General features: G+C 49.8%; 2 protein-coding genes across 6 annotated transcripts in view; one reads left to right on the top strand and one right to left on the bottom strand.

The window, feature by feature from the left end:
- Positions 1–2,105: 2,105 nt before the first annotated feature.
- FKBP4 (FKBP prolyl isomerase 4) lies at positions 2,106–10,020 on the bottom strand. Of its 2 annotated transcripts, none has more exons than XM_081593936.1 (10): positions 9,839–10,020; positions 7,874–8,018; positions 7,281–7,423; positions 6,388–6,508; positions 5,965–6,121; positions 5,247–5,337; positions 5,073–5,156; positions 4,659–4,844; positions 3,829–4,068; positions 2,106–2,874 (listed from the first exon to the last, which is right to left on the bottom strand). In XM_081593936.1, the coding sequence occupies exons 1-10, from the start codon at positions 9,941–9,943 to the stop codon at positions 2,767–2,769; spliced, it is 1,380 nt and encodes a 459-aa protein (XP_081450062.1). In that variant the 5' UTR covers positions 9,944–10,020; the 3' UTR covers positions 2,106–2,766. The 2 variants fall into 2 exon arrangements, with proteins under 2 accessions (XP_081450062.1, XP_081450063.1); XM_081593937.1 differs by having other exon boundaries at positions 7,874–8,049; positions 9,815–10,020.
- A 16,261-nt stretch (positions 10,021–26,281) lies between these two features.
- Positions 26,282–26,517, top strand: part of DDX11 (DEAD/H-box helicase 11) — a 29,954-nt gene continuing 29,718 nt past the window's right edge. For all 4 annotated transcript variants that reach the window (XM_081593955.1, XM_081593953.1, XM_081593954.1 and 1 more), the window contains exon 1: positions 26,282–26,423. The gene's annotated coding sequence lies outside the window, so the exon portion shown is untranslated. The remainder of the gene's footprint in view (positions 26,424–26,517) is intronic.

The following is a 26,517-nucleotide window of genomic DNA, read 5'->3' on the forward strand; positions in this document are numbered from 1 at the left end:
GGCTGTGGGGTGACCTGCAGCCCAAATGGGCTGCGAAGGCGTGGTCAAGGTTTAAGCCTGTAGAGAGAGATTTGATCTGCCACGCAGGGTCCCTGGCACTCAAGGGAACAGTGGGGTGCCTTTCATGGGACCAGAGGTGGGGGGGGCCCACAGCAATGCTGGAGGCTGCTGGAACCAGGACTGCAGATACTCAGGAGATAAAATCTATAAAATGTGATGTTCAGACCAGCACTAGAACAAGATAAACCCCATTTAAAATTTTCCAGAGACCACTTGAACTCTGCAAGAACTGCTCAGGCCTGGTTGCTACTGGTTCTCTCTACTGCTCATTCTCTGTGCATGGAAAGATTTAGGCATTGGTGAGGAGGGTGCAGCTGCCTGGCAGACACACTCACAGCTGACCCAGAGCAGAATGGAGTAGGAGGTGCATTTATCTTTAACCTTAAAGGCTTCTGACCGCTTTAGTAAAACATCCTCAGAAGACAGTTTTAATGTTACATAGACCAGGACTTGTCCAGTTCCAGGGTTCTACGTGAGTGCAGTTTTTCTTTTCCAGTTATGTTTCAAATTAGAATCCTGCAGAAGCACCCAGAGGTGGAAGGACCCTTGCACATTTTTTCCATCTCCATTTTTGCAGATGAGCAAAGAGGGTCAACTTGCCCGAGGTTTCGTTAACCTCAGGCCACTCTGGATTTGGTTAAGAGGTCATCTCACATTCCAGGCAGATCTTCTTCCCATTCAAGTTCTGAACCTTGGTTTCCTCGCCTGTAATCCGGGGCAATGCCTCTTTCTGTGGGATGGTTTCAAGGAACCAAGTTAATCTGTGTGAGGCTCTTGGTTTAGGGCTGGGCTTACATCAGAAGTACTTACTGAGGGTTAGCTATATCATGGGAGAAGGCAATGGTACCCCACTCCAGTACTCTTGCCTGGAAAATCCCATAGACGGAGGAGCCTGGTAGGCTGCAGTCCATGGGGTGGCGAAGAGTTGGACACGACTGAGTGACTTCACTTTCACTTTTCATTTTCATGCATTGGAGAAGGAAATGGCAACCCACACCAGTATTCTTGCCTGGAGAGTCCCAGGGCCGGGGGAGCCTGGTGGGCTGCCATCTATGGGGTTGCACAGAGTCGGACATGACTGAAGTGACTTAGCAGCAGCAGCAGCAACAGCTATATCATGGGCTGTTAATCAGAGACCAGGACATAAACCCTAAGCCCAGGGTTTTGCTGTAACCCCAGCAGAGAGCAAGCAGAAGCGCTGGGAGAGAACAGGCGAATTTTCGTTTTGGCTCTAGCAGCAGCTGTGCTTGCTATCTTGGTGAACCTTTCCACACAGAGGTGAGTCCTGCACCGTGACAAAGGATGGAGAGTCCTGCAAAGAACTGTACAGGCATGTGGAGGGCACGTTACCTGTATCACGGTGCAGGAAGGACTGGACAGCCCACACAGGCTCTGGCTTGCAGTCAAGAACATATGGACAAGATGTGTGGTGCCTCACTTATGTCCCTTGGCTTCTCCCAGGGCCCTGGAATGCTGCAGAAGCCACGGGTCAAAGCACGGCGAGAAAGCAGCACAAGCTTTTCCCCACTGAGGCCAAGCAACAAGCTGGAGAGTGGGCCCAAGTGGCTGTCGGTGCTATCAGGCTTCATGACTGTTCCTCCCTGTTCCCTTGTGTACAAGGTGACAGGTGTTGCTGACACCGGGGGTTTCACTCTATAAGGAAGCCAAGAAAGCTTGAACTCTACTGAATTGCTTAGGCAGGAGCCAATACATCTAACCTCAAAGCAAATTCGGTAATTTGGTGCCAGTAGTTTAGATGTTTGTATATTTTCCTAAGCAGTTAGGAAAGAAAAACCAGAGCTACTAAAACCTGCCAGGCTGCTGCAGGGAGGGGTGTGGGGAACCCCTGGCCAGGCCCTCAGCACAGGCCCTGCTGTAGTCTGTGTGGTGTCCAGCAGGCCCTCCTGGACCACTGCACCACAAGTCTGCTGCATTGCAGGTGGGGCTGGGCACGAGGTGGGCGGCTCCCGTAGCTTTGCCCCCACGGTGCAGCTGCCCACACCCACCCTGAGGCCGAACAGAGAAAGGGCTGCCCGACACCCAGGTTTTTAGTGTTTCCACTTTATTGCTCAAGCACGGAACTTGAGGCAAGCCTGGACCTTCAGCAACGTGCAGAGAAGAGGCTGAGGGGGTGGGGATGCGACCTGGCTGAAAAGGGACACTGACAGGAGGGGGTACAAGGGTAGTCACCATGACACCAGAAGACAGCATCAGCCGCAACACCTGGGCTGAGGAGGAAGGGAGCGGAGGTAACGGGCACAGCAGTGGTTTTCCCATGCCCCTAGCACCCACGTGGAGGCCGCGTGTTTGGAAACGGACTGGGAGGAGGGGAAGTGGCTGCCCAGGAGGAGTCTCCCTGTCCACCCTGCCTTCTTGTCGGACCTCACATCCCTACCACTCGCCCCTTCTACTGTCTGAGAAACGGACACAGCCAACAGGAAGCAAAATAAATTAACATTCTGATGAGTGTGCGTGTGGAGGGACATTCATTCACGTGGAATGGGGAAGGGGTGACACCACCTAAAATGACCCCCCCACCTCAATTCCCCAGCCTGCTCCTCTCTCCCTTCCCCCAAAGCCACCATCCAACCAGATAGAAAAATAAAGGTCTAATTCACTCAAAATTCTTCAGTTTGTACAAAACTAACAGGGTGGAGTAGGGCGGGGGGGCGAGCAGGCAGCCATGGGGACAGGGCTGGGGCAAGGCTATGCTTCCGCCTCCACCTGAGGCTGGCCCCCAGCCACGTCGTTCTTCAGCTGGTCCCTCATCTCCGTGTCAGCCGGCTGGTCTCCTGCAGCCACCGCGGCCTTGGCCTGCAAGAAGGGAAGAGGGGCAGGGCATCAACGCCAGTTCTCATTTGGCCCTTGCCCCTGACGAGAAAGGTGACTGTCACTCCAGGTCCCCACTCACCTGCCTGCACCCAAGTGGTCGCCCTGCACACTGACACCACGGAGTCTGTACCCAGCGTAAAAAATAGTACAAACTTCCAACAGAATTACAGAGATCAAAGACACACCTGTGCATGCATGTACAGAATCAGGGACTCACATCGTTTATTGCAATACTATGGAAAACTGAACTTGTCCATGGCAGGGCATCGAACACTTCAAATATAGCTAGTTCAAACTGGTTTAAAATACACATTGGATTTTGAAGTCTTAGTCTGGGGGAAAAAACGCAATTTAAAAGTGCTGCGTGTTAAAATATTTAGATATCTTGGGTCAATTAAATATTAAAATTAACTTCACCTATTTTACTTGTTTTTAAACATAGCTACTAGGAATTTAAAATTAGAAATGTGGTTTGCATTATATTTCTGTCAGTGCAGGTTTAGAACAGAGACACTAAGAAGCAGGGAACAGGGTAAATAAGTAAGATACACCCAATCAGTGAAATATTATGTGAGCCTGAGAACGAGAAAGCTCTTTTCCACGTTGATGTAAAATGAGCTTCAGGTGTGACGTCCAAAAAGCACAACACACAAGTAGGAGGCAGCGCCTGCTGCCTGTCACCCAGGAGCACCGCCTGTCCTGCAGGCTTTTTACTACATGCCCTTCTGTGCAGTTTGAATCTAACCATGTAATTGCATCACCTGTTTAAACCTCAGGTTCTTAAACCTGTGTTTTACTAATGGGCACAGAGACTACAGGCCAGGAAGCAGACCAGAACATCTAGCTCCCAAGCCCCAGGGCCTGAGCAGGGACACACATAGACTGGCATGGGACCAGGTGATGCCTCCTCCTCCCGTCCACCCTGCCCATCCTCACCTTGCTCTCCTCCTCGGCCAGCCTCTCAAACATGTTGGCGTAGAGCTTCTTTTCCTTCTCAAGCTGCCTGCGGATGCGCTGCTGGCACACGACCAGCTGGGCCTTGGCCGCCTTGTTGCTGGGATAGAGCTGCAGAACCTTCTGGAAGTCAGCCCGTGCCAAATCAAAGTCATTCACTGCCAGGTGGGCCTCTCCCCGGCGGAAGAGGCCTTTCTCGTTGTTGCTGTCTAGTTCCAGGGCCTAAGACACACAGAGGAAGCAGCAGCAAAGTCTCAGACCCTCCCAAGTCACTGCCAGCGGGATGGGGCCCCACCCCAAATGAACAAGTCTCGGGCACCACGTGGAAAGGACCCAAGTCTAGGAAGGCACCTCATTTAGTCCAGGAGGCACACAGGAAGACGGGTCTTCAGATGAAAACCACCTGGGACGTTAACACACTCTTCTCTTTTTGGGGGGCAGGGGAACCATGCGGCTTATGGCTTAGTTCCCCAACCAGGGATCAAACCCATGCCCCCTGTGATAGAAACGCAGAGTCCTAACCACTGGACCTCCAGGGAAGCCCATCCCCCTTCAGAATAAAGCGGGTACACAGGAGGGAGAGGCAGAGGGCCAGGAGGAGAGAATGCTGAACTGGTTTCTCCAACCAGTGCTTCCACCTTCCTCGGTGCCCTGGTTCCCGACCTTAACTAAGCCAAAAAACCGCTTGCTTCCCGCATTGCTGCCACTGGGCCTCCACCTCAGAGCCCCGCGGCTCCATCCCGCCACCCCTGCCCTAGTCGCCAGGGCCAAGTTTCGGGCACAGTGCCCTCAGCCCCCCTAAGGGGCCTCACCTTGTTACAGTTTTCAACGGCAGCAGAGAAGGCTTGCAGCTTCAGATAACACATGGCCAGGTTGAGGTGGGAGGCCAGCCGAAGGGCCTGCGCCTTCTGTGCGTCCTCATCCGAGAAGCTGGACTCGTACTCCAGCCAGGACACGATCTTCTTGTACTGCAGCACTGCTTGCTTGTACTTGCCTTCCTACAAGGGGGGCAGGCTCAGGCACCCAGCACAGGCTCGGTGGCCCCAGGCTGTCACAGCCCGTGGACACCAGTGACATGAGAGTCACGACCCCCCACAACCCGACCAGCCAGCTCAGATTCACTTGATGACAGCTGCAGGTACCAGCCTGTCTACCTCCTGGCAGAAAGCCCGCTGTAGTGGCGGAGCCTGCTTTGGGAGTGTCTGAGGACCTCGCTGTGGGCTCACCTTGAAGTACACAGTGCCTCGCTCCTTCACGATGGTGCTCTGCTCCAGCTTCTCCTCTGAACTCATCTCCCAGGACTCTTTGGCCTGCCATACCCCAAAGGAGAAAAACAAGCTGTCAGCAGCCCCAAGGAGTTACGTCCAAGGTGGGGCAGGGAAGACCCTAAACAAACTCACCTTCTCAAAACTCTTGAGCTGTACTTCATACTTCAGCTCAGCATTTGGTGGGATCTGGAACTTCTCCTTTCCAGCACTGCCGAAAGCATAGCTGTGGGGGCAAGAAAATACCAGGTCATTTCTTAACTTGCTTCACACTTAAACGGCTTCCTGCTTCCTGCAAAGTGCCCTCCATCCCTTTGGTCCTGGGGCAAACTTCCCTGCTTGGCCAAATCTTCCCTGATTCTTCTTCTTGACATAGTTGGGGTCTTAGTTAGCATCTTACACATCGTTCTAGCAACTCACATTACACACTGGCACAATCATCTCCCTGAATAGACAGCCATTAGAAGGTGGGAACAATGTCTCTGAACACCCAGGAATTTTCCGCACTGTGTCTGGTACATAGTAGGTATATTTCAACAAACATCAGTAATGACTCAATTAACAGGAGATGAAAACCTTGGGCTGGAAAAGGCAATCTGCTGCAGCCGTAACTCAAGAGATAAGTTTTTGATTCAGAAAGACATGGGTGATTGTGGCCATGCTCCTGAGTACAACAGAGGTCCTGACGGTGTCTGTGCGGGGTGCCCAGCGCATAGTGACTGCTGGCAGGGGAGGGATACAACTGGCTATACAATACAGGTCAGCTCTACAACTCACCTGAACAAGGAGATCTGACCTTGGTTCGCCCACCTGCTCTACAGACTGCCCACACCTGGGCCAGAGCTGGCCTCACCTGGGCTTGAGATACACAATGGAATGTTCTCCTTTTTCCATGCGTTGGATGGCTTTCTCCAGCCCACAGGGCAGATCCATGCTCTCCCCCTCGCCAACCTCAAAGCGGAGCTCCCGCTGGTCAAACATCTGGTCCTTGAAGTACCCTTCCAGCGCAACTGGCGTGGAAGACAGACAACGCACTGGGTTTGAGTGGGCTGGTGACCGAGGGACGCACCAGCCACTCTCCCGCCCCATCGCCCCGTCTCTTCTTGCTCCCCAGATGCCCTTCAGCATTCTCAGATAGAGGGATGTTAAGCGAACGTAGTTCAATCCCTCACTTTACAGATAAGAAAGCTGGATCAGAGAAAGGTAGACCTGCCCAAAGCCACCCGGGCCCTGCACAGTGGAACCCAGGTGGGAATCCCGGATTGTGCGGCCTCACCCTCCACGATGGCGCCCTCGTTGGGCTTGGCATAGCCCTCCCCCCGTGTCCGCATTCTCCTGACGATGCCGCCGTCTTCCTCTTCTGTCAGGTCCTCACCCTTGAACTCGAACAACTCCACCTATGGGACAAGGTCTAAGGATCCATGCTCTCCTCTCACTCACAAGAGTCCCTAGTAAGGGCCAGAGCAGGTCTGACAGCACAGGCAGCCACACCAGGAGTGGACCAAGTTGCTAAGTTCTTGGGAGCGGCCCTGGTCTCGACCTTGGTATCAATCTCCTTAATGACTGCTCTATAGAACAAGCACACGTTCCAGATTGTCCTAATTCAGCTACCAGACAAGCTCTGTCCAACAGGCATTAGAAATGACCCAACACCTCTCACCAGTCTTCCCAACATTCTCCGAGCCTCCACTGAGTAGGGCTCAATGATTTTTGAGTCTTAACACCATGAAGTTCCACCTTCTCGGCAAAGGCTTGCCCCTTGCCTCGACCCACGCAAGAAGCATCTCTGCCTGCATCTTACCTGTAGGGCACCAATGTTCTCTGCTGTCAGTCATGACTGCATGTAGCCTGTGACCTCCTGATTCCTTCGTTTTGGTCCACCTCCCCTTGAGCACCCCTCTTGAGATGAAGAGGCCTCAAGCCCTCAACCCACTGCTTCAAGTCTGAAAGAGGGGCTTGCGGTCACCTCCTCCCACCTGAAACCTGCCCACTGACTGTTCTCTGGCATTAGCAGCGGGTGATGCGCACTCTGTGTCTTCCCTCCCCTGAGGGCAGGCCCTCAGCATTGGCTACATTGTCTCCAGGCAGCAGGAAGGGCTGGAGGGCAGCCAGACCCTGGACTGAGATAAGGCTGGCTCTCTGCCTGGCCCTCGGTGGCCGGACACTCACCTCAAACACAAGCGTGGCGTTGGGAGGGATCTTCGGGGGGCTGCCCGCTGAGCCGTAGGCATACTCTGGCTTGCAGGTGATGTGGCACACTTCACCCACCTTCATGGTTGCTACAGCAACATCCCAAGCCTTGATGACCTCCCCTGAAGGTACAGAAAAGAAACAGGTCCTCTTTGGCAGGGATCTCCCTCTGGGTTCAAACAATGGCCTGAGAGACTTACTGTCCCATGCCCAAAGGGAAGCTGGGTACTCTTTAGAAAAGGGACCAGGAAAGTAGAAAATCTGGTTGTGATAAATGGTGTCAGGTCTCAGACCTCTCAAAAAAAAAAAGAAAAAAGAAAAATCACTCAACTCTGAAACAAAGAGGTTCAAGAAAATAAGGCAGTCCATCCCGGAAAAGGAAGCAAGGTTTTCAGAGATGATCAAGGCAATGAGAGATTTAAAAAAAAAAAAAAAAGTCAATAGAGTTTTAGGACAGTGGAAATAAAAAAAGAACTGTAATAAACCATTCCCTGTTTAAGCTTCTGAGAATACAGTTTCTGTTTGTGACAGTGCACACACCCCAGTCCTAAGAGCTTGCTAACCATGCCCACCTTTCCCCAGGTCGAAGGAGAACCTGTCCTTGCGGTCCAGGCTGGAGTCGAACTTGGTGCCATCGAGCAGCCAGCCTGTGTAGTGGACAAAGACTCGGTCCCCAGTCATGGGTGTCTCTGTGCCTGTGCCCTCTCGCTTGATGACCTGGAAGGAAGGGAGGGGAGAAGGTGAGTCCCTGGGATGGACACAGAGAGGAACCACGACTGTCCGTGTGCCTCTGGCCAGAATGTAAACGGTCTCTTCTGCCTCCTTGTAAGTAACTCAACAAACCCATTATCAAATGACTCTGCTGTGGGGTTTGGCTAGAATTAAACTGACCTCCCTTCTTGGACCATGACATGACTTGGTTTGAAACACTGGAGACAAAACACCTGAGATCATTTTTGCTGTTACGATCTTATAGAAGTCACTTTAACTCTCTAAACTGACCATATTTGTAAAGTGGTGATGATAAACCCTATCAGAGTGGTTACAGGACTAAACCAGTAAAACATTGAATAATTATCAGAAGCAAAGGGGAAAGTATTTACACTACATTTCCTCATTCTTCCTAAATACCAGTCATCCAATCAGGTCTGGTTTAGAGAGAGAAGAGGGAAACCAGAAAGTCCAGGAGACGTTAAGAGCAATCAGCAGCTTACAAGTGAGCCAAGGGCCCTTGAGCAGGCCCTAGGCTCTGACTTGGGGCTTGAGCGTTCCTGGCTGGTAGGCTACTGCAGTCCTTGAAGTCAGGGCTAGAATATTTCTCAGAGTTTAGAAGAAGCTGCTTCTCTTCTTTCGCATTTATAAAAAGGTGGGCTACCAGGTTAAGAGTGCAAGCTACCCTCTAATGGAAAGCTCCCACGATGCAATGGACATGGACTTGAGTAAACAGAAAAGTGAAAGGGAAGGCGTGGAGAATGAAAAGGGGAAATGGGTCTCCCTGGAAGCCCACGTGCCCAGTGGGAGAGCAGCCAGGTGCGTTTCTGAAACGGCTAAGAAGCTCCCCGAGGTCTCCAACCCGCCCTGGCCACAGGCACACGTGGGCTGAGCTGCGGGAAGCCAGCAAGAGCACTAACGCTGGGTGAGGATATGAACGAACCCGGGCGAGGATTTCGCCATCCTGGACAGCGCAGAACCTGCTCCGAACCGCGACCGGTTATCCTGACACGGGTCAAGACGCCCTGCTGCCTGGCTCCCAGACCCCTCTCCTGGCTCATCCGGCCGTAACACGGTTTAGGGCGCCCAACCAAAGCACCTCCTTCCAGGTCCGCACCCCGCGCTCAGGAAGGCCCCGGGCCGGGGGTGGGGTGGAGTGCGGGCGAGGGGGGGCGAACTACAGGTCCCGGCATGCACCGGGGCGGCGGGGGGGGAGGGGACAGCATGGCCGAGCGGGTGACCTAGCCGGGTCCCAGCCTTTAGGAAAGGGGTGACCAGAGGGCGGAGGGCGCCGGGACCGCGCGCCAACTCGCACAAAGGCCCGCGCGGGCCAGGCAATAACTCCCGAGACCTTGTTCGCGTCCAGGCTAATGTTTAACTGCCGGGGTCGGCGAGCTCCGCACCCCGGAGGCGCAGGCGGCCAGGGTAGGGGGGGTGCTCCCTGGCGGCAGCGGCCGGGAAGGAGCAGGTCGCGGGTCGCAGATCGCAGCGGGGCGGTGCACGCCGCCGGACCCCCCGCGCGAGCGAGTCCGCCCCTCGCCGCTCCCCTCCCGGCGCATGCCGCAACCAGAGCAGGCGCTGCGCTCCGGGACTCTTCCCGGGCCTGGGGAGCCTCACCCCAGATGTTCCCCTTCCGAGCGTGTGGCCGCCCTCCCGCCCTGAACCGGCGGCCTGGCCAGGAAGGCGATGCGCCCGGCCACGGCTGCACGGCCTGCTCAGCAGCCGGCGGGGAGGCTGCAGAGGTGGCCGTCCGAGCCCCGGTTGGACGCTGGGGCTCTCCCGCCCCCCGCCCTCGCCGCCACCCTGGGGCGCCCCTTGCCCCTTACCTTAAGCACCCCCTCATCCTGCTTGGGGCTGATGTCCACCCCTTCAAGGGGCAGCGGCGCCGACTGCGCTCCGCTCTCGGCTGCCTTAGTCTCCTCGGCGGTCATCGCGCCGTTTCTCTGGGAGCGGGCGCCGGGGTGTGCGCGGCAGTGCGGGCGGCGGGTTGGGGCTCGCGCACCTCTCTGCTCGGGCGCTGGCGCGGACGGGAGGAGGAGGTGGGGTCGTGGGCGGCCGGGGGAGCGATTGGTCCCACCGCCTCGGAGGGAGGGGCTGGGAGGAGCCGGGCGGCCGCGAGGGACGTGGGGGGAGAACTTTCTAGAGGCGGCGGCCGCCGAGCGGGTTCAGGCTCTGGCGCTCAGGGCGCTCCTGCGGAAGGTGGTTTCTGGTTCGTCCCTCCCGCCGGCCGCCTGGCCCCGCCCCGGCCCTGAGACCCTCGGACTCGGGAGCCAGCCCCCGCCCCCGCAGCCCGCTCTCCCGGCCTCCCCCTCCCGTCCCCCAGGTCTAGCCGGATTCTTCCAGATCCTTCTCGATACCCCCGCAGCATCCGACGCCGCGCCGCCGGACGTGGGCGCCGCTCTTGCGTCTCCCCGGCCCGAGCCGCGGGCTGCCGGCATCCCCGCCTGGCCGGGCGCGCGTCTTGAACGCAGAGCGAGGGGAGCGTTACCTGGGCGCGCAGGGCCGGGGTCGCGTCTGGGTTGCCCGGGAGAGGGGCCAGCGTGCGCCCAGGGCCCAGCGAAACGCTGCGAGCTGCCCGTTTGCAAGAAATGGCCCACGTATTAAAGGGGCCTTCTCCGACAATACAACTGAACACATAGAATGGGTTCAACTCACGGGGAAAGCCACTGCATCTTACTGAAGGCCCATGAAAAGGAATATTTTCTTAATACTGGGTTCCCGGGTGTTCATGGACTTCTGTGGCAACTAGGAAGCGCCATAGTTACCGAAACAATAGCCTTTTGACAAAAAGATCTGTGTATGGAGGGTCCTGATCTTCCTTAGCACTTAAGCCCAGTTTAGTGCCTGGTGCGAGTTATCAAATAATTATTGGCTGCAGGAATCTGTATGCTAATAATAAGGTTTTTTGTTTGTTTGTTTTGGAGCCCTTGCTCGGTGCTTGGCACTGTACTATGAAGACTGTCCTAAATAGATAGGAAACTAAAAGGGCTGTTTTCGGATGAAATTTCAGTATTATAACATAACTGGGGAATTCATTGTAGTCTTTTCTGTTGGAATTGGCTGGGAAGGGATGCAGGACAAATAAAATCGTTTCTTCCAGGAATTTACAGCAAATGTATTTAGCCTCGACTAAGACGTTTCTCATTCCGTGACTGGCCTTCAGCGGACTTGAGGGGGTTGACTCACTAGAGATTAAATCTGCTGCTTTTCTACACTGTCCTCAGGAGGGTGAGAAGTAAAGGTGGCCCTCCAAAGTTGCAGGAGACGGGCGGAGGGTAGGGTGCTGGCTTGCAGCATTGGCAGTTATCTTGCTGTTGGCTCCTGCACCTGTGTGCGGTCACTCACTTGTGTGTACTGGTTTCTTTTGAAGCTGGGGCCACTGGATATTATCTGGCTGAAGAAGTTGGTATAGAAAAGTTCCGGTCGAGTATTGCTTTTCTAAAAGCATCTATTTTTTTACTGGCAGCAAGCAGTTGTAGATATCTTCTAGTCTGTCAGCACATTTTACTTGAGCATGGAAGGTATGACTGCTTTTGCACACATACTGACAGGAGAAAGAGCACATGCTCTTTCTAGAGAGTAAGCAAGGAGTTGGGTCCCCAACATACTAACCGGTTTGGGGCAGATTAACAGTGATAGGAACACCTGTCAACGAGGGTAGTTGTCATGGTCACAAAGAGGGAATGTATGTCCGGTATCTAGCCCAGTGCCCACCTTCACACAGTTGATTAGTAAATCATGCTCATGATTCTGATGGGATGAGTGCTCTGGTGAGACGGGGATAGGATACAAAGGTCTGTAAGAGAGGGGAAAACCTCATGGATGGGGAAGAGGAAGGGTCAGAGGGAAAGGTTTCCAGGAAGTGCTGTGCTCTTTCAGTCAATGAATGGTTGAGGGGCTGGGAGAAGGAAGGGGTGAGGAGGGACAGTAGTCACTGGTGGGTTCTGGGATCCCAGAATTTTTTTTTTTCTGTTTCTAGAATTATTTTTCGTTTTATTTACATTACATTCTTCGGGTTGTAAAACTTCACACATTCTCGATGTAGAAAGTACACAGATCGGTTTTGTTTCTTTTTCAATCTGTTTTCCTTTCTTTTCTTGCTAGGGATCGAACCCATGCCCTTGGCAGTGAAAGGGCAGAGTCCTAACCACTGGATCACCAAGGAATTCCCCAAATTTTCTTTCCCTCTCCCTCATCTGTTTCCCAGCCACCACCACCCCCCTTTTTTTAACCCTCAGCCCGTTTAAATTAGTATTCCAGTTAAAGGTGTTGAACAACGTGATTATTTTCAGTGGTACCAGTCAGTCATTCAAAATCCTTCTGAAACTCCCCCCTTTTGCTAGAGGAAGAGAGCATACTTTTTCTTTTCCCCACTCCCCACCTTACTTTTTAGGTGCTCTGGTTAGTTTTGTTATTATTGTTATTATCTGGCTCATTATTGTCAGAATGAGCTTTCTGGGAACTTACATGGTACACCTCCTAAATGCCAGGCCCATCCTTCAGACATAAAGATCCCTTGTTTTTAAACGTTTATTTTTTATTTTATTTAGTTATTATTATTTCAGCCATGTTGCTTGGAGTGTGGGATCCTAGTTCCTCCTGACCAGGGGTTGAACCCTTGCCCGTTGCAGTGGAAGCAAGGAGTCCTAACCACTGGACCACCAGGAAATTCCCTAAAGTCTTTGTTTTTAAACGTTCTTTAAAAAGGAACTTTTTTGACTGCTAATGCTCTTAAACATTAAAAAAAAAAGTAGTACTTGAATCGTTCAAGAGAATATGAGATGAGCATATGTGTATACATATACACATGTTATGTAACATACCAACATAATGGACCTTGGGAATATACCACACTCCCAACCTAAGAATTAGAACATCACCAATATGACTGGTATAAAACAAAATGTAATACCAAAAATGTTAAGGACGTTCATAATTTCTTGCTACTTCTGGTGTCTGTCGACTGAGAAAACGCAAATTATACTACTAACCAAAACAGCTACTGAACATTTCATAAAATATTTACTTATTTTAGAGAATACAGCTCCATTTTCATGCATTCAAATAACAGTAGACTGCTATGAGGGCTTCCCCAGTAGCTCAGGAGTAAGAATCCACCTGCAATGTAGGAGATGTGGGAGAAGTGGCTTGGATCTCTGGGTTTGGAAGATCCCCTCAAAGAGGAAATGGCAACCCACTCCAGTATTCTTGCCTGAAGAATCCCATGGACAGAGGAGCCTGGCTGGCTACAGTTCGTGGGGTCATAAAGAGTCAGACACGACTGAGCACTGCATACACTTGTGGGGTCTACACACAGTTGATGCTTGAAGGTTCATCACTGAACACAACCCGGGTCACCAGGCAAGTTTTCCTCATCTCTGAGGTAGATGGGAATCGTAATACTGTCTATGTCACAGGGGTTTTCTTTGAGGATTAAATGATAAATTATCTTGTGTGAGGTACTTAATGCAGTGCATGGCACATAGCAAACGGATGAGTGGTAATGAGTGTGTGTGTGCCATATTTCACTTGTTCAGCCTGTTGAATGCTGGAGTATAGATCTGAAAGACCCCAAAGTCTCCAGCCGTCAGATTGAGAGCCACTGACTGGTCTGGACAGGGGTTTGCTCCATGGTTTCCAGAATAGTGCTTCTTCCTGATGCTATTACAAATCACATCTGTACTTTTTTCTCTTTCACACTCAATGATGAACATGATTATCTAATACACTAGTTTTGATATTTTGTCATTCCAAGTCTGGGTACCCCTTGAAGTAAAGACTTGATCTTAATACTTCCTTGGGCTTCTGATCTCCTTGGGGGAAAGTGGATGGGATATTTGGTGCCTGTCCTACTGAAAGAAAGGAGTATTTTCCTTCTTTTAAAAGATAAAATATATTTCGTGCTTAAGATGAATATGTTTTGTTTTGTTTTGCTCCTTGGGGCAATAAAAAGTAGCCTGTCTTCATCCTTCCACTTTTGTGGATGAACTGAAATTTGGCTTTGGCCTCATTCATGGGAGTGTCCAGTAACCAAATGCCTCATTTCTACCCTCCCCAAACCTGTCTGTGATCAAGGATCACGTGTGGGTCCAGGGCATCAGATCTAATTAGCACAACTGGAACTAGGATCCCCTTTTGGGAGAAACCCAGCCCTGCATTGGCCTCAGTGGAGAGTGAATGTGTTTATCATCATAAAAGTGCTCTGCAGTGACCACAGGAGCAAGCCAGCAGCTCTTACTACTGAGAAATTAAGAAATTACTGTTCCTTTGGTATCACATCAAACTTCTATAACTGGTCTGCTAATATTTTTAAACGTTTCAATTGTAATAATAATAACAACAACAAAAAAACTTGTATGAAAGTTCAGATTTACTCTTGTATCCCAAAAGTCACAGTCAGCTCTAGTCAAATATTGACTTTGCTATTTATCCTTTCAGCATGTAACCAAAACGTGTACTCAGAAGCACCTCGGAGTTCATCTCTTCCCACAGGCCCTGCAGGTGTATTGTTCAGCAGCCTTCCTCCCCAAGCCAGCCTCCTCCAGGGGCACTATTCTTGGGCATGTCCTTGGGCTGACGACCTCAGCTTTAATTTCCTCCTGGGTTTCTGGGTACCCCTAGCTAAGGGGGGTGGAAATACTCAGGGATCCCAGGTAGAGGGCGGAGGGGGGAGGGGTGTCTTTCTTCATGGGGCTCTGGGTTCCTCAGGGGCTTCACTGATTAGTGGCGAAGTCCCAACTATTCTTTCTCAACTTGCTTCCACTTAACGCTCGCCCTCTGTATTACCTATCGGTGGCCAGTTGGTGCACAGCTATTTATTGAGTGGGTCCAGGCACGGAGTGGGGGGCGGGGCTATAGGCTTGGGGCCCGCAAGCGACCTTAGGGCTCTGGAGCTGAGAGCTGGCAACAGCGCACTGGGCACTGAACTCAGGGCAGCATTGCCCTTTTCCTCGGTGACAGCCCTTCCAGTTGTCCCTCTATTTGTTCCGAGGGCAGGTGCTGAACTGAGTGCGCAAGGCTGCCTGGGGTTACTGGGCTCAGACCCAGACTGTTGGGGTAGCCACCGTGGACTTCTCGTTGTAGGAACGCGGCAGACCAAGGGACCCAGGGACCCAGGGACGGAGGGAGGGAGCTTGATCTCATTAGCTCTAGCGGAGCCTACACCGGCGCGTCTCAGGGGGGTCGGGCTGGGTCCCCTCCTTGGGCGCGCTCCGGCCTCCGTGCCCTTTGGTGACCTCTGGGCCCCCCTCCCCCCGGAGTGGCTGCCTAGCGCGCTCGACGGGGCTTAGTACGACTGGGGAAGGGGACAATTTCCGAAGGACAGTGGCCCGCCCAAGGCCCCGCCCCAGCGAGGTGGCTAGCGAGGCCCTCTCCCGCTAGGCGGATGATCGGAGGACTCCAGTGACTCGGTCACCCTTGCCGATGTAGGACCCCTTCTCGGCCCACGGGGAGAACGCGGCGCCGGGTTCTCCGCAGCCGGGCCTGCTTTTCGGCCCTAGTCTTTGAACTTCTGTTTTTGATTGTACCTGTGTCGTCGTGATGATATCAAGGTCAGCTCTTTCTACGCACTGCTCTTGGCTTTCACCGCTCCGCTTCTATCCCTCCCGGCTTCTGCCCTCCTCCGCCCCCTGTGGGGCGATTAACCGCGATTTTGGTAAGACCCAGGTTTATCCAACATTTCTAACTAAGGAGAAGAGAGAGATTTATTGAGCACCTGCGAGGGCGCTTACCAGCAATAGGGCTTGCATGCGCGTTGTCTGTGATGCTGTCCAAGGCCCTTAAGGCACAGATACCAGAAGGGAGAGCAAAGGATAAGACTGACCCGCGTGGGTCTACTTCAAGAGTGCAGGATGGCCCGGTCTGTGAAGGGTAACAGTGCTCTGGGAAGGCGTCACAAAGACTCAGGGCTTGACAAAGAGCTTGGAAAAATAGACAATAATATATTTGTTTACTTTTTAAAATTATATAACATCATGAACGAAATAATGTCATTTACAGTAACATGGATGGACCTGGAGATTATCATACTAAGTGAAGTAAATCAGAGAAAGACAAATATCATATCATATCACTTATATGTGGAATATAAAAAATGATACAGATGAATTTATCTACAAAACAAAAATAAACTCACAGACGTAGAAAACAAACTTATGGTTACCAAAGGGGAAGGAGGGGAGAATAAGAGTTTGGGATTAACATATGCACACTACTATATATAAAATAGTTAACCAAAAAGAACCTACTGTATAGCACAGGAACTATAATCAATATCACACTATAAAGGAAAAAAATCTGAAAAAGAATATATATATGTGTGTATATATATATACATGTCTAATTGAATCACTTTGTTGTACACCTGAAGCTAACACAACATGGTAAATCAATTATACTTCAGTAAAAAAATGGAAAGATATAACATTAATAAATTAATATATAGCTGGATAAAATTTTACATATGTATGTACCCACCTACCAGATCAAGGTACAGAACACCTGGGCACCCCAACAGATTTTGCATAGCCTCTCCCAACAGTAACTGTCCCTAAGAGTAACTGCTATTCTGACCTTTCCCAATAGATTAGTTTTGTCTGTTTTTGAACATCATTCAGAAGGAATCAAACAGTATGTACTTTTTTGGCCAGTTTATTTCATTGCACATGATGTCTGTTAAATTCATCCACTGTCTTGCATGTAGAAGTAGTTAGTTACCTTTCCCTGCTGTGTGATACTCAGCTGTACTGAATAAACCAGTTTCCTTATTGATGATACTGGGGTTGTTTCCAGGTTTTGGGTATTATGAATAAAGCTTCTATGCACATTCTACACCGAGAAGGCAATGGCACCCCACCCCAGTACTCTTGCCTGGAAAATCCCATGGACGGAGGAGCCTGGTAGGCTACAGTCCACGCGGTCGCTAAGAGTTGGACACGACTGAGCGACTTCACTTTCACTTTTCCCTTTCATGCACTGGAGAAGGAAATGGCAACCCACTCCAGTATTCTTGCCTGGAGAATCCCAGGAACAGCGGAGCCTGATGGGCTGCCGTCTATGGGGTCGCACAGAGTCGGATACGACTGAAGCGACTTAGCAGCAGCAGCAGCAGCACATTCTACATGACTTTCGGTGGACATAAATGCTCATTTCAGTTTGGTATATAACCAAGAAATGGAACTGCTGGGTCATGGGGTTTCTCTTATATTTAGCTTGAGCACATACTGCCAATTTCCCAGAATCACGGTATCAAGTTACACTTCCACCAAGAGGATATAAGAGTTCCAGTTGCTGGACACTCTCACCAAAACATGGTATTGTTAGTACTTTCTTATTTGGCTGCACTGTGGCATGTGGGATCTTAGTTCCCCTGGGATCAAACCCAGGCCCCTGCAGTGGAAGCACAGAGTCCTAACCACTGGACCACTGGGGAGGTCCCGACAGTACTTTTAATTTTAGTCCGTCTGGGGGATGCAGTGCGGTGTAATTTATATTCCTTGATAGTTAATGAAGTGGAACGCATTTTCATATACTTATTGGCCGTCTGGATGTAGCCTCATTTGTGAAGTACCTTTCAAATCTTTGGACATATTTTAAAAATTATGTTGTCTGTTTTTTATGTTATCAATTTGTGGGATTTCTTTATATATTACAGGTAAGATACATTGCAATAATCTTTTGATCTGTGGCATGCCTTTTCACTCACATAATAGTATTTTTTTATGTCTTTTTTAATTGAAGTATAGTTGATTTACAATGTTAAAAACTGCTGTACAACAGAGTGACTCAGTTATACATATATACATTCTTTTTCATATTCTTTTCTGTTCACATAATGGTATTTCTTGATGAGCATTTTAATTTTAATGGGATTCAATTTATTAATCTATTTTTTTTATAATTAATGATTTTCCTTAGTAGATTGTATTTTTTAGAGCAGTCAGGTTCAAAGCAAAACTGAGCAGGAGGCAAGGAGATTTCCCATACACTCCTGGCCCTCACACATACACAGACCTCCTCCCCATTATCAACATCCCCTCATCAGAGTGTTACAATGGATCATGCTTTGAATTTCAAATTCCTCTAGTTCATTGTCAGTGTAGAGAAAAGCAATTGACTTTTGTCTATAAACCTGTATCCTGCAACCTTGCTATAATCCCTGATTAGTTCCACTAATTTTTCAAAATTTTTTCGATTTTCTACATAGATGACCATGTCATCTGTGAACACAGAGTTACATTTCTTCCTTATCAATCCTGGGCTAGTGATTTTCCATGTGTGTCTTGTTTAAAAAAATCTTTGTCTATTCCTCGGTCATGAAGATTTGTCTCTATTTCGTTTTTGCTTTTTTAGAATGGAAGCTTTTTTTGCTTTATCATTCATATTTAGGTCTCTGATCCATATCTGATTAAAATTTACAAATGGAGTGAGGTAGAATTGAGGTTTATTTTTTCCCTATGAATGTACAATTAACCCCACACCATTTATTGAAAGACTATCCCTTCCCCTCTGAATTGTAGTGGTTCCTTGGTCATCTGTCGCTGGTGACCATATATTTACGTTTGTTGTGGACTCTTATTTCATCAGTCTGTTAATAATCCTTGTGCCAATGCCTTAGCATCTTGGTTGCTATAGCTTTAAAATGAGTTTTGACATCCAGTTTTATCCTTCTGTGTCAAGATTGCATTTACTCTTCTAGGTTCTTTGATTTTTCATATATATTTTAGAATCACCTTGTCAATGTCTTTAAAAGAATCTAGGATTCTGATTAGGACTACATTGAATTTACACATCAAATTAGGGAGATTTGACATCTCAAAATATGGAGGCTTTCAGTCCATGAAAGAACGTGAAAATCCTAGTCTCTCAGCCGTGTCTGAATCTTTGTGACCCCATGGCTGTAGCTCACCAGGCTCCTCTGTCCATGGGATTGTCCAGGCAAGGATACTGGAGTGGGTAGTCATTCTCTTCTCCAGGGGATCTTGCCAACCCAGGGATCAAACCCAAGTCTCTTGCATTGCGGGGCGGATTCTTTCCCATCTGAGCCACCAGGGAAGCCCTGTTCAGTCCATAAACATGATCTATTCTTCCATTTTATTGGTATTCTTTCATTTTTTTCAGCAGTGTTTTATATTTTTCAGTGTAGAGGTCTTACGCATCTTTTATTAGATTTATTCCTAGGTAGTTTTTGGTTTGGGTGCTGTTATAAATCCTATTTCCGAAAGTTTATTTTCTATTTGTTTATTGCCAGTATATAGAATGCACTTACTTTCTTTTTATTTAATTGTGACAAAATATACATAACATAAAATTGGCATTTTAACCATTTTTCGGTGTATAGCTCAGGGGGATTAAGTACATTCAAGTTGTTGTACAAACATTCAATTGATTTCTTTTTGGTAACAGCCTTACTGAGATAGAATTCAGACACCATATAACTCATCCATTTAAAGTGTACAATTCAGAGAGTTCCCTGCAGGGCCAGTGGTAAGGACTCCATATGTTCACTGTGGAGGATCTGGGTTCGATCCCTGGTCAGGAAATTAAAATCCTTCAAGCTGCACTTCATGGAAAAAATGTGTACAATTTAGGAGCTTTTAATGTATTCACAGAGTTGTGCAACCGCTACTCTAATCCATTTTATTTATGTGTTTATTTGGTCTCGAGGTTTGTGGGATATTAGTTCCCCAACCAGGGATCAAACCCAGGTCCCTGGGTCCCCTGCATCTTAACCACCGGACCACCAGGGAGGTCCCTACAATTCATTATACAACATCTTCATTACCCAATAAAGAAATCTCGTGCCTTTTGGCTGTCACTTCCCAGCCATCCTCAGTGCCCAGCCCATGAATCCACTTTCTGCCCATATTCTTAATTCACAGGTACTTAACAGAAAGAGTGACTGAAGCTGGGAGGGAAGGCGTCTGTGGTCTGGACAATGCCTCTTGTTGCCAGGAGAGGGCAGCAGTCAGCTCCCTATCCTGCAGGCACACCCTCAGCGCCATCTAGGACTCCTACACTCTTCCAGGGGCCACTGAGTGCCTACCAGGTGCTAAGCTCTGCGCTGGGCGCTGGGGGTGCCAAGCTGACTCCTCACTCTGGAGGAGTCCATGATCTAAAAGAGTGAATCAGCATAAAAAGAATGAATTAATGACCATTAGCAGCCTGCTGAAGCTGAAGCTCCAATACTTTGGCCACCTGATGGGAAGAGCCGACTCATTGGAAAAGACCCTGATGCTGGAAAGATTGAAGGCAGGAGGAGGAGGGGATGACAGAGGACAAGATGGTTGGATGGCATCACCGACTCGATGGACTTGACTTTGAGCAAGCTCCAGGAGTTGGTGATGGACAGGGAAGGAAGACTGTCCATGGGGTCTTGAAGAGTCGGACACGACAGAGCAACTGAACAACAACAACCAGTGGTTGGACCTAGAGACTGTCATACTGGGTGAAGTAAATCAGAGGAAGACACATATCATATGACATCACTTACATGTGGAATATAAAAAAGTGGTTCAAATGAACCTGTTTACAAAACACAAATAGAGCCTCACAGCCCCCTTCCCTGCTGTTTCAGTACCAGCCAAGTTAGTCTGACCCTCCACGGCCAGCTCAGCTTGAACAAAGGGTGCTGGGGAAGGATGGAAAGACTCAGAAGTGGGGGCCACGGAGGGGTCGTTGACTGCTGTGCTGCGGAGCCTGGGCCAGAACCGTGGAGGAAACAGGAAGCCACAGGGGTTTAACTAGGGCTTTAACAGGAGTTAAACTAGGGGGCTAAACAGGGGTTTAACTAGGAGAATATTGAATATGTTACAACATTGCTTCTGTTTTATGTTTTGGCTTTTTGACCCCAAGGCATGTGGGATCTCAGAGAAGGCAATGCACCCCACTCCAGTACTCTTGCCTGGAAAATCCCATGGACGGAGGAGCCTGGTAGGCTACAGTCCACAGGGTCGCTAAGAGTCGGACACGACTGAGTGACTTCACTTTCACTTTTCCCTTTCATGCACTGAAGAAGGAAATGGCAACCCACTCCAATATTCTTGCCTGGAGAATCCCAGAGACGGCAGAGCCTGGTGGGCTGCCATCTATGGGGTCTCACAGAGTCGGACACAAGTGAAGCTACTTAGCAGCAGCAGCAGCAGCAGCATGTGGGATCTTGGCTACCTGACCTGGATTGAACTTGCACCCATGCATTGGAAGGCGAAGTCTTAAAGCGCTGGGCTGCCAGGGAAGTCCCTGTCCTCCATTCTTATTGCCACTCTTGAGGTCCAAGTCCCTATTGCATTGTCTGGTTTATTGCATAACCTGACTTGTTTGCTTGCTTCTGGTCTCTTTCTCCTCCAAGCTATTCTTTACCCTGCTTCTGGCTTATTATTTCCAAGACACTGCTTTTGCAGTTTCACTCCTCTGTTAAAAAAACATTTCGGTGATGTACAAATGGCTTATAGGATAAAGTCTAAACTTGTTAGCTTGCTGTTTAAAGTTTTCTGGGCTTCCCTGGTGGCTCAGCTGGTAAAGAAACTGCCTTCTATGTGGGAGACCTGGGTTCGATCCCTGGGATGGGAAGATCCCGTGGAGAAGGGAAAGGCTACCCACTCCAGTATTTTGACCTGGAGAATTCAATGGACTGTATAGTCCATGAGGTCGCTAAGAGTCGGACACGACTGAGTGACTTTCACACTTTAAAGTCTTCTACAATCAGAACTCAAGTATTATCACCTTCTATTCCTCCTATATTCGGAGAAGGCAATGGCACCCCACTCCAGTACTCTTGCCTGGGAAACCCCAAGGACGGAGGAGCCTGGTAGGCTGCAGCCCATGGGGTCTCGAAGAGTCGGACACGACTGAGCGACTTCACTTTCACTTTTCACTTTCATGCACTGGAGGAGGAAATGGCAACCCACTCCAGTATTCTTGCCTGGAGAATCCCAGGGACGGCGGAGCCTGGCGGGCTGCCGTCTATGGGGTCACACAGAGTCAGACACGACTGAAGGGACTTAGCAGCAGCATTCCTCCTATGGTGCTTCTTAGAGAATTCATATCCTAGGAGTGTGTGTGTGTGTGTGTGTGTGTGTGTGTGTGTGTATGTAGAATGGGGAAGGGGGACTGAAGAAATAGACCAAAACACAGTACATTTTCTTGAAGTGTCAAGTTTACCACATGACAATTACTTTAAGACAATTTTTAAATGTGGAAACAAGCAGTGGTTGTATAATAAATGCAACATTTACATAAACTTAAGACTGAAGCATCAGAGACCTTTTCAGGATTTTGATGGGCCTCATTCCAGAGGGCCCATTCTCCAGGGGCTTCCCAGATGGCACTAGTGGTAAAGAATCAGCCTGTCTTTGCAGGAGGTGCAAGAGTTGTGGGTTCGATCCCTGGGTTTCGAAGATCCCCTGGAGTAGGAAATTGCAACCCACTCCAGTATTCTTGCCTGGAAAATTCCATGGACAGAGGAGCCTGGTGGGGTGCAGTCCATGGGGCCACAAGGAGTCGGACACAACAGAACACAAATATATATAGAAGAAGATGTCAATCCGTGGTTTGCGTTAGGAACTGAATTGTGTCTGATTTAAAAATTAAATGCATTCCAAAAAGTGATAGTATTTTGCCCTTTTCAAACTACACCAATCCGTGATAGTTGGAAGTACTGACAAAAAACAGACTCTGGAATCATCCTTTTGTAAATTCCCACCCCCAGGTTTTTACACAACTTGTAACGCATGCTTTTCTTGAAAACCTTTCCTTCAAGCCTCAGAAACTGTCCCTAAAGTTTCTTGATCCTGCCAGGAAATCACATCAGTTACCAAGGTCATTCCAGGGACCACTTAGCATAAAACGCCACCAGTTGTAATTTCATAGGCCCATCCTAAGATATTGTGATAATAAATATATTTTTGGCCTCTGTCCCAGCTCCTAGCAGAGCTCCTAAAACCCTTGAAATTTCCAGAGGAAAGAGATACAGGTGTCTGTTGTTATGTTAATGAAGTGATTTGGGGGAAGCCCCTAGGTAACCAGCCTAAGGTTGTGAGCCAGGGGAACAAACTGGGTGACTGGAAGGTGGGAATGGTCGGGCCCATCCCCAAGCCTCCTGGGAGGGGACAGGGCTGGAGATGGAATTCAGTCATCAATGGGACTTCCGTGGTGGTCCAGTGGTTAAAACTCTGCCTTCCAATGCAGTAGACGCTAGACTAGTTCAGTCCCTGGTTGGGGAATTAAGGTCCCATGTGCAGCAGGATGTGGCCACAAAAAAAAAAAAGGAAGAAATCACCAATGACCAATGATTTAATCAACTTGTGCCTACGTAATGATGCCTCTACTAAATACATGGAAAGATGAGGTCTGGAGAGTTTCTAGGTTGGTGAGCTCATGGAGGTGTGAGGAAAGTGGAAACTCCGCTCCCTCCCCATACACTTGCCCTGTGCGTCTCTTCCTCCTGCTGTTCCTGAGTTATGTCTTTTTACATAAACTGATGTTCTTCTAAGTAAAATGTTTTCCTCAGTTCTGTCAGTCTCCCTAGCAAATTAATCAAACCCAAGTAGGAGCTTGTGGGAACCTCTGATTTACAGTCAGTAGTAGCTTACAGACTGTGGTGCTGGGGAAGACTCTTGAGAGTCCCTTGGACAGCAAAGAGATCAAACCAATCAATCCTAAAGAAAATCAACCCTGAATATTCATCGGAAGGACTGATGCTGAAGCTGAAGCTCCAATACTGTGGTCACCTGATGCGCAGAACTGATTCACTGGAAAAGACCCTGATGCTGGGAAAGACTGAGGGCAGGAGGAGAAGGGGACGACAGAGGATGAGATGGTTGGGTGGCATCACCGACTCAATGGATATGAGTTTGAGCAAACTCTGGGAGATAGTGAAGGACAGGGAAGCCGGGTGTGATGCAGTCCATGAGGTCACAAAGAGTCGGACATGACTGAGTAACTGAACAACAACAAGGTGAGCAGCATAGATGACGACCTGGCCTTGGGGTTGCTGTCTCATGTTGCAGTCCTGTGGGACTGAGCCCCTAACATGTGGGATCCCAGTTACCTGCAGGTAGTGTCAAAACTGGGTTATTGTGTGGTGTTGGAAAACACACACTGGACATGCCTTCAGAAAAGCTCACAGGGGTCATGCAGTCCAATCCCTGAGTGGAGGAGGAAGAAGGACCATGTCCGAGGAGGTGAAGGAGATGTGCTCTACCCTCCTGACCAGGTGAACCCCCCGAGGCAGGACTGGGGCCAGTAGCAACAGTCCTCAACTTGGCTTCCAGAGCTGAAAGTGTCATTTCAGGGGGGCCTCCGAAGAGCTTCGGTACCATAGTCCTTTATGTCTCAGTGCAGAGAAGAATTCAGTGAGAGCAAAGTGGTAGATAAGTGATTTACCAGAATAGGACATGTGTGAGGCTTTTACTCAGGCGGGCAAGAAATGCCATATGCTGAGGACGTACTGGGCTACACTTTTATAATCAAAGGAAAAGTGGGGAGGGGGATAAGACCTTCTTTGTCTTTCTTGAGTAGATGTCATTTTCAACATTAGTTCCTCCTCCAGGTTGAGCAGGGGTGTTTTCTTGTCCCTGCATGGTCAAACTAGGTCCACAAACAATATTGTTTTTCATGTGTGCAGAGAGCATGTCCTAGGGATCACTAACTTACTGAGCTCACTGGGCAGGATGTGGGGCTCATGCCACCATTGTTTCATTGTTTGGGGGCATGTCTCACGCTTCTGTCGCATGGGTGTGTTGCTAAGCACACCTGCTTTCTCAAGTAATCATTAACTTACAGGAGTCTCTCATCTTTCTACTTAGAATCCCTTAGTGGGATTAACTGTTTAATCACTTAGTTTGTCTCAGCTCTGCTGAGGTGGGCTGGGGAGGTGCCGTCCATTCTAGAGGTAAAATAACTGGGTCTCACATTAAGGTCAGACAGGAGCGGGGTCTATGACCAGACTGAACTTCAGGGCTGCCCACCCTCCACACTGCGGGGTGGTCCATGGGATTGCAAAAGTTGGACATTACTGAGTAACTGAACAAAAACCCTCCACATGGCAGAATCAATTTCCTGACAGGGGGTTGTGGTGAGGGAAAGTGCAAGGCTGACTGCAGGACTGAGCCAGGAGCACAGCGGCTGTCTTCTGATTGGTTGGAGATGAGGTAACAGGGCAATGTTTCAGGTATCTTAATCTTCAACCTTCTGGTTCCAGACAGTCTCGGTTTCACGCGCTTGTGCTCAGCTTGTAGCCACCATCCTCCCCTGGGTGAGAGTCTCAGTTCCCACAGAACTGCTCAAAGATGGGTGTCAGGTTATTATGTATGTCTTGAGGAGGCTTTAGGGCTGTTTTATCAATGAACGATGGTCCTAACTTCTGTTTAACTGCTCTTCCTGTTTCTGTGTTCCTTTATCAGTAATTGCCTGTGCCTTCCCCGTGGAACTCAGGAAGGGAATCAAAGACCAAAGCCTTTTTCTACAAACAAGAACGAGAACACGGAGAGGCTTTTTCACATGGGAGGCCCCTGCAGAGTGCTGCTGGGTTCCAATTCCCCCTTTTCTTGGATACTCTTCAATCCTGAGGGCAACAGGTGCAGGATAAGAAAGGGAATAAAGTTTTAAAGAGGTTAATGAAAAACTGGGCAGAGGAAGCTGATTTTACCAGGCTCCGTTCCAGGACCAGAATACAGGCTTCCTTAGTCAGCTATGCACCTGGTCCTTAGGTGGTGGATGTGCTAGGTAGGTTCAGTCGCATCTGTTTGCGATCCCCATGGACTGTAGCCCACCAAGCTACATGGGATTCTCCAGGCACGAATACTGGAGTGGGTTGCCTATGCTCTCCTCCAACGGATCTTCCCAACCCACGAATCGAACCAGTGTCTCATATGTCTTCTGCACTGGCAGGCGGGTTCTTTACCACTAGCGCCACCTGTTTGATAAACATGGTCAGTTGAAGTCAAGCGACTGCGCTCAGTACTTATGGCTGCCAGCTGGCAAAAAAACACCCCTCACAGATGGCGGCGAAGGGCGCAGAGAAGGAAGGGCGCAGATCACGATCCCTCCCCTGGGGTTCCCACCCTAGCTGAACCTGCCGGGCACGCGCAGAGACGCCAAACGCGAACTCCATCCCCAGGGGAGTCAAGGAGCGCGCACGCGCAGTGACCCCGGAGCGCAGCGGCGGGACGCTCGACTTGGCTACGGAGCCAGAGACCCGGACTAGCCGGCCACGCAAGCGCAGTGGCGCAACACGGGGACCCGCCCCGCAGAGCCCCGGGGTGCGCATGCGCAATGCTGTGGGGGGCGTGCAGCGCGGTGTGCTGCCCGGGGAGACGCGGACAGCGGCGAGGAGCCGGAGTTTCAGGTTCAGCGGCGTCCGCCTGGACTGCTCGCCTGTCTGGCCTTGGCAGAGCAGCCCTGCCGACGAGGAAGGTGAGCGCGGTGCCGAGGACGTGGAGCGAGATGAGAAAGGGCAGACTGGTGGATATGCCGGGGAACGCGGCGGGCCGGTGGCGGGAAAGCGTCC

Source organism: Giraffa tippelskirchi, chromosome 4 (assembly GCF_054371585.1).
Source record: "Giraffa tippelskirchi isolate mGirTip1 chromosome 4, T2T-mGirTip1v1.2.pri, whole genome shotgun sequence".
Taxonomy (NCBI): domain Eukaryota; kingdom Metazoa; phylum Chordata; class Mammalia; order Artiodactyla; family Giraffidae; genus Giraffa; species Giraffa tippelskirchi.

What these genes read in the sequence shown, in the direction of transcription:
- FKBP4 (XM_081593936.1), bottom strand. Translation starts at nt 9,943, where the DNA reads ATGACCGCCGAGGAGACTAAGGCAGCCGAGAGCGGAGCGCAGTCGGCG. An exon ending in CTCCTTCGACCTGGGGAAAG is followed by an intron (nt 7,424 to 7,873) that starts GTGGGCATGGTT and finishes CTGTACCTTCAG; the next exon opens with GGGAGGTCATCAAGGCTTGG. An exon ending in ACGCCACGCTTGTGTTTGAG is followed by an intron (nt 6,509 to 7,280) that starts GTGAGTGTCCGG and finishes CTTGTCCCATAG; the next exon opens with GTGGAGTTGTTCGAGTTCAA.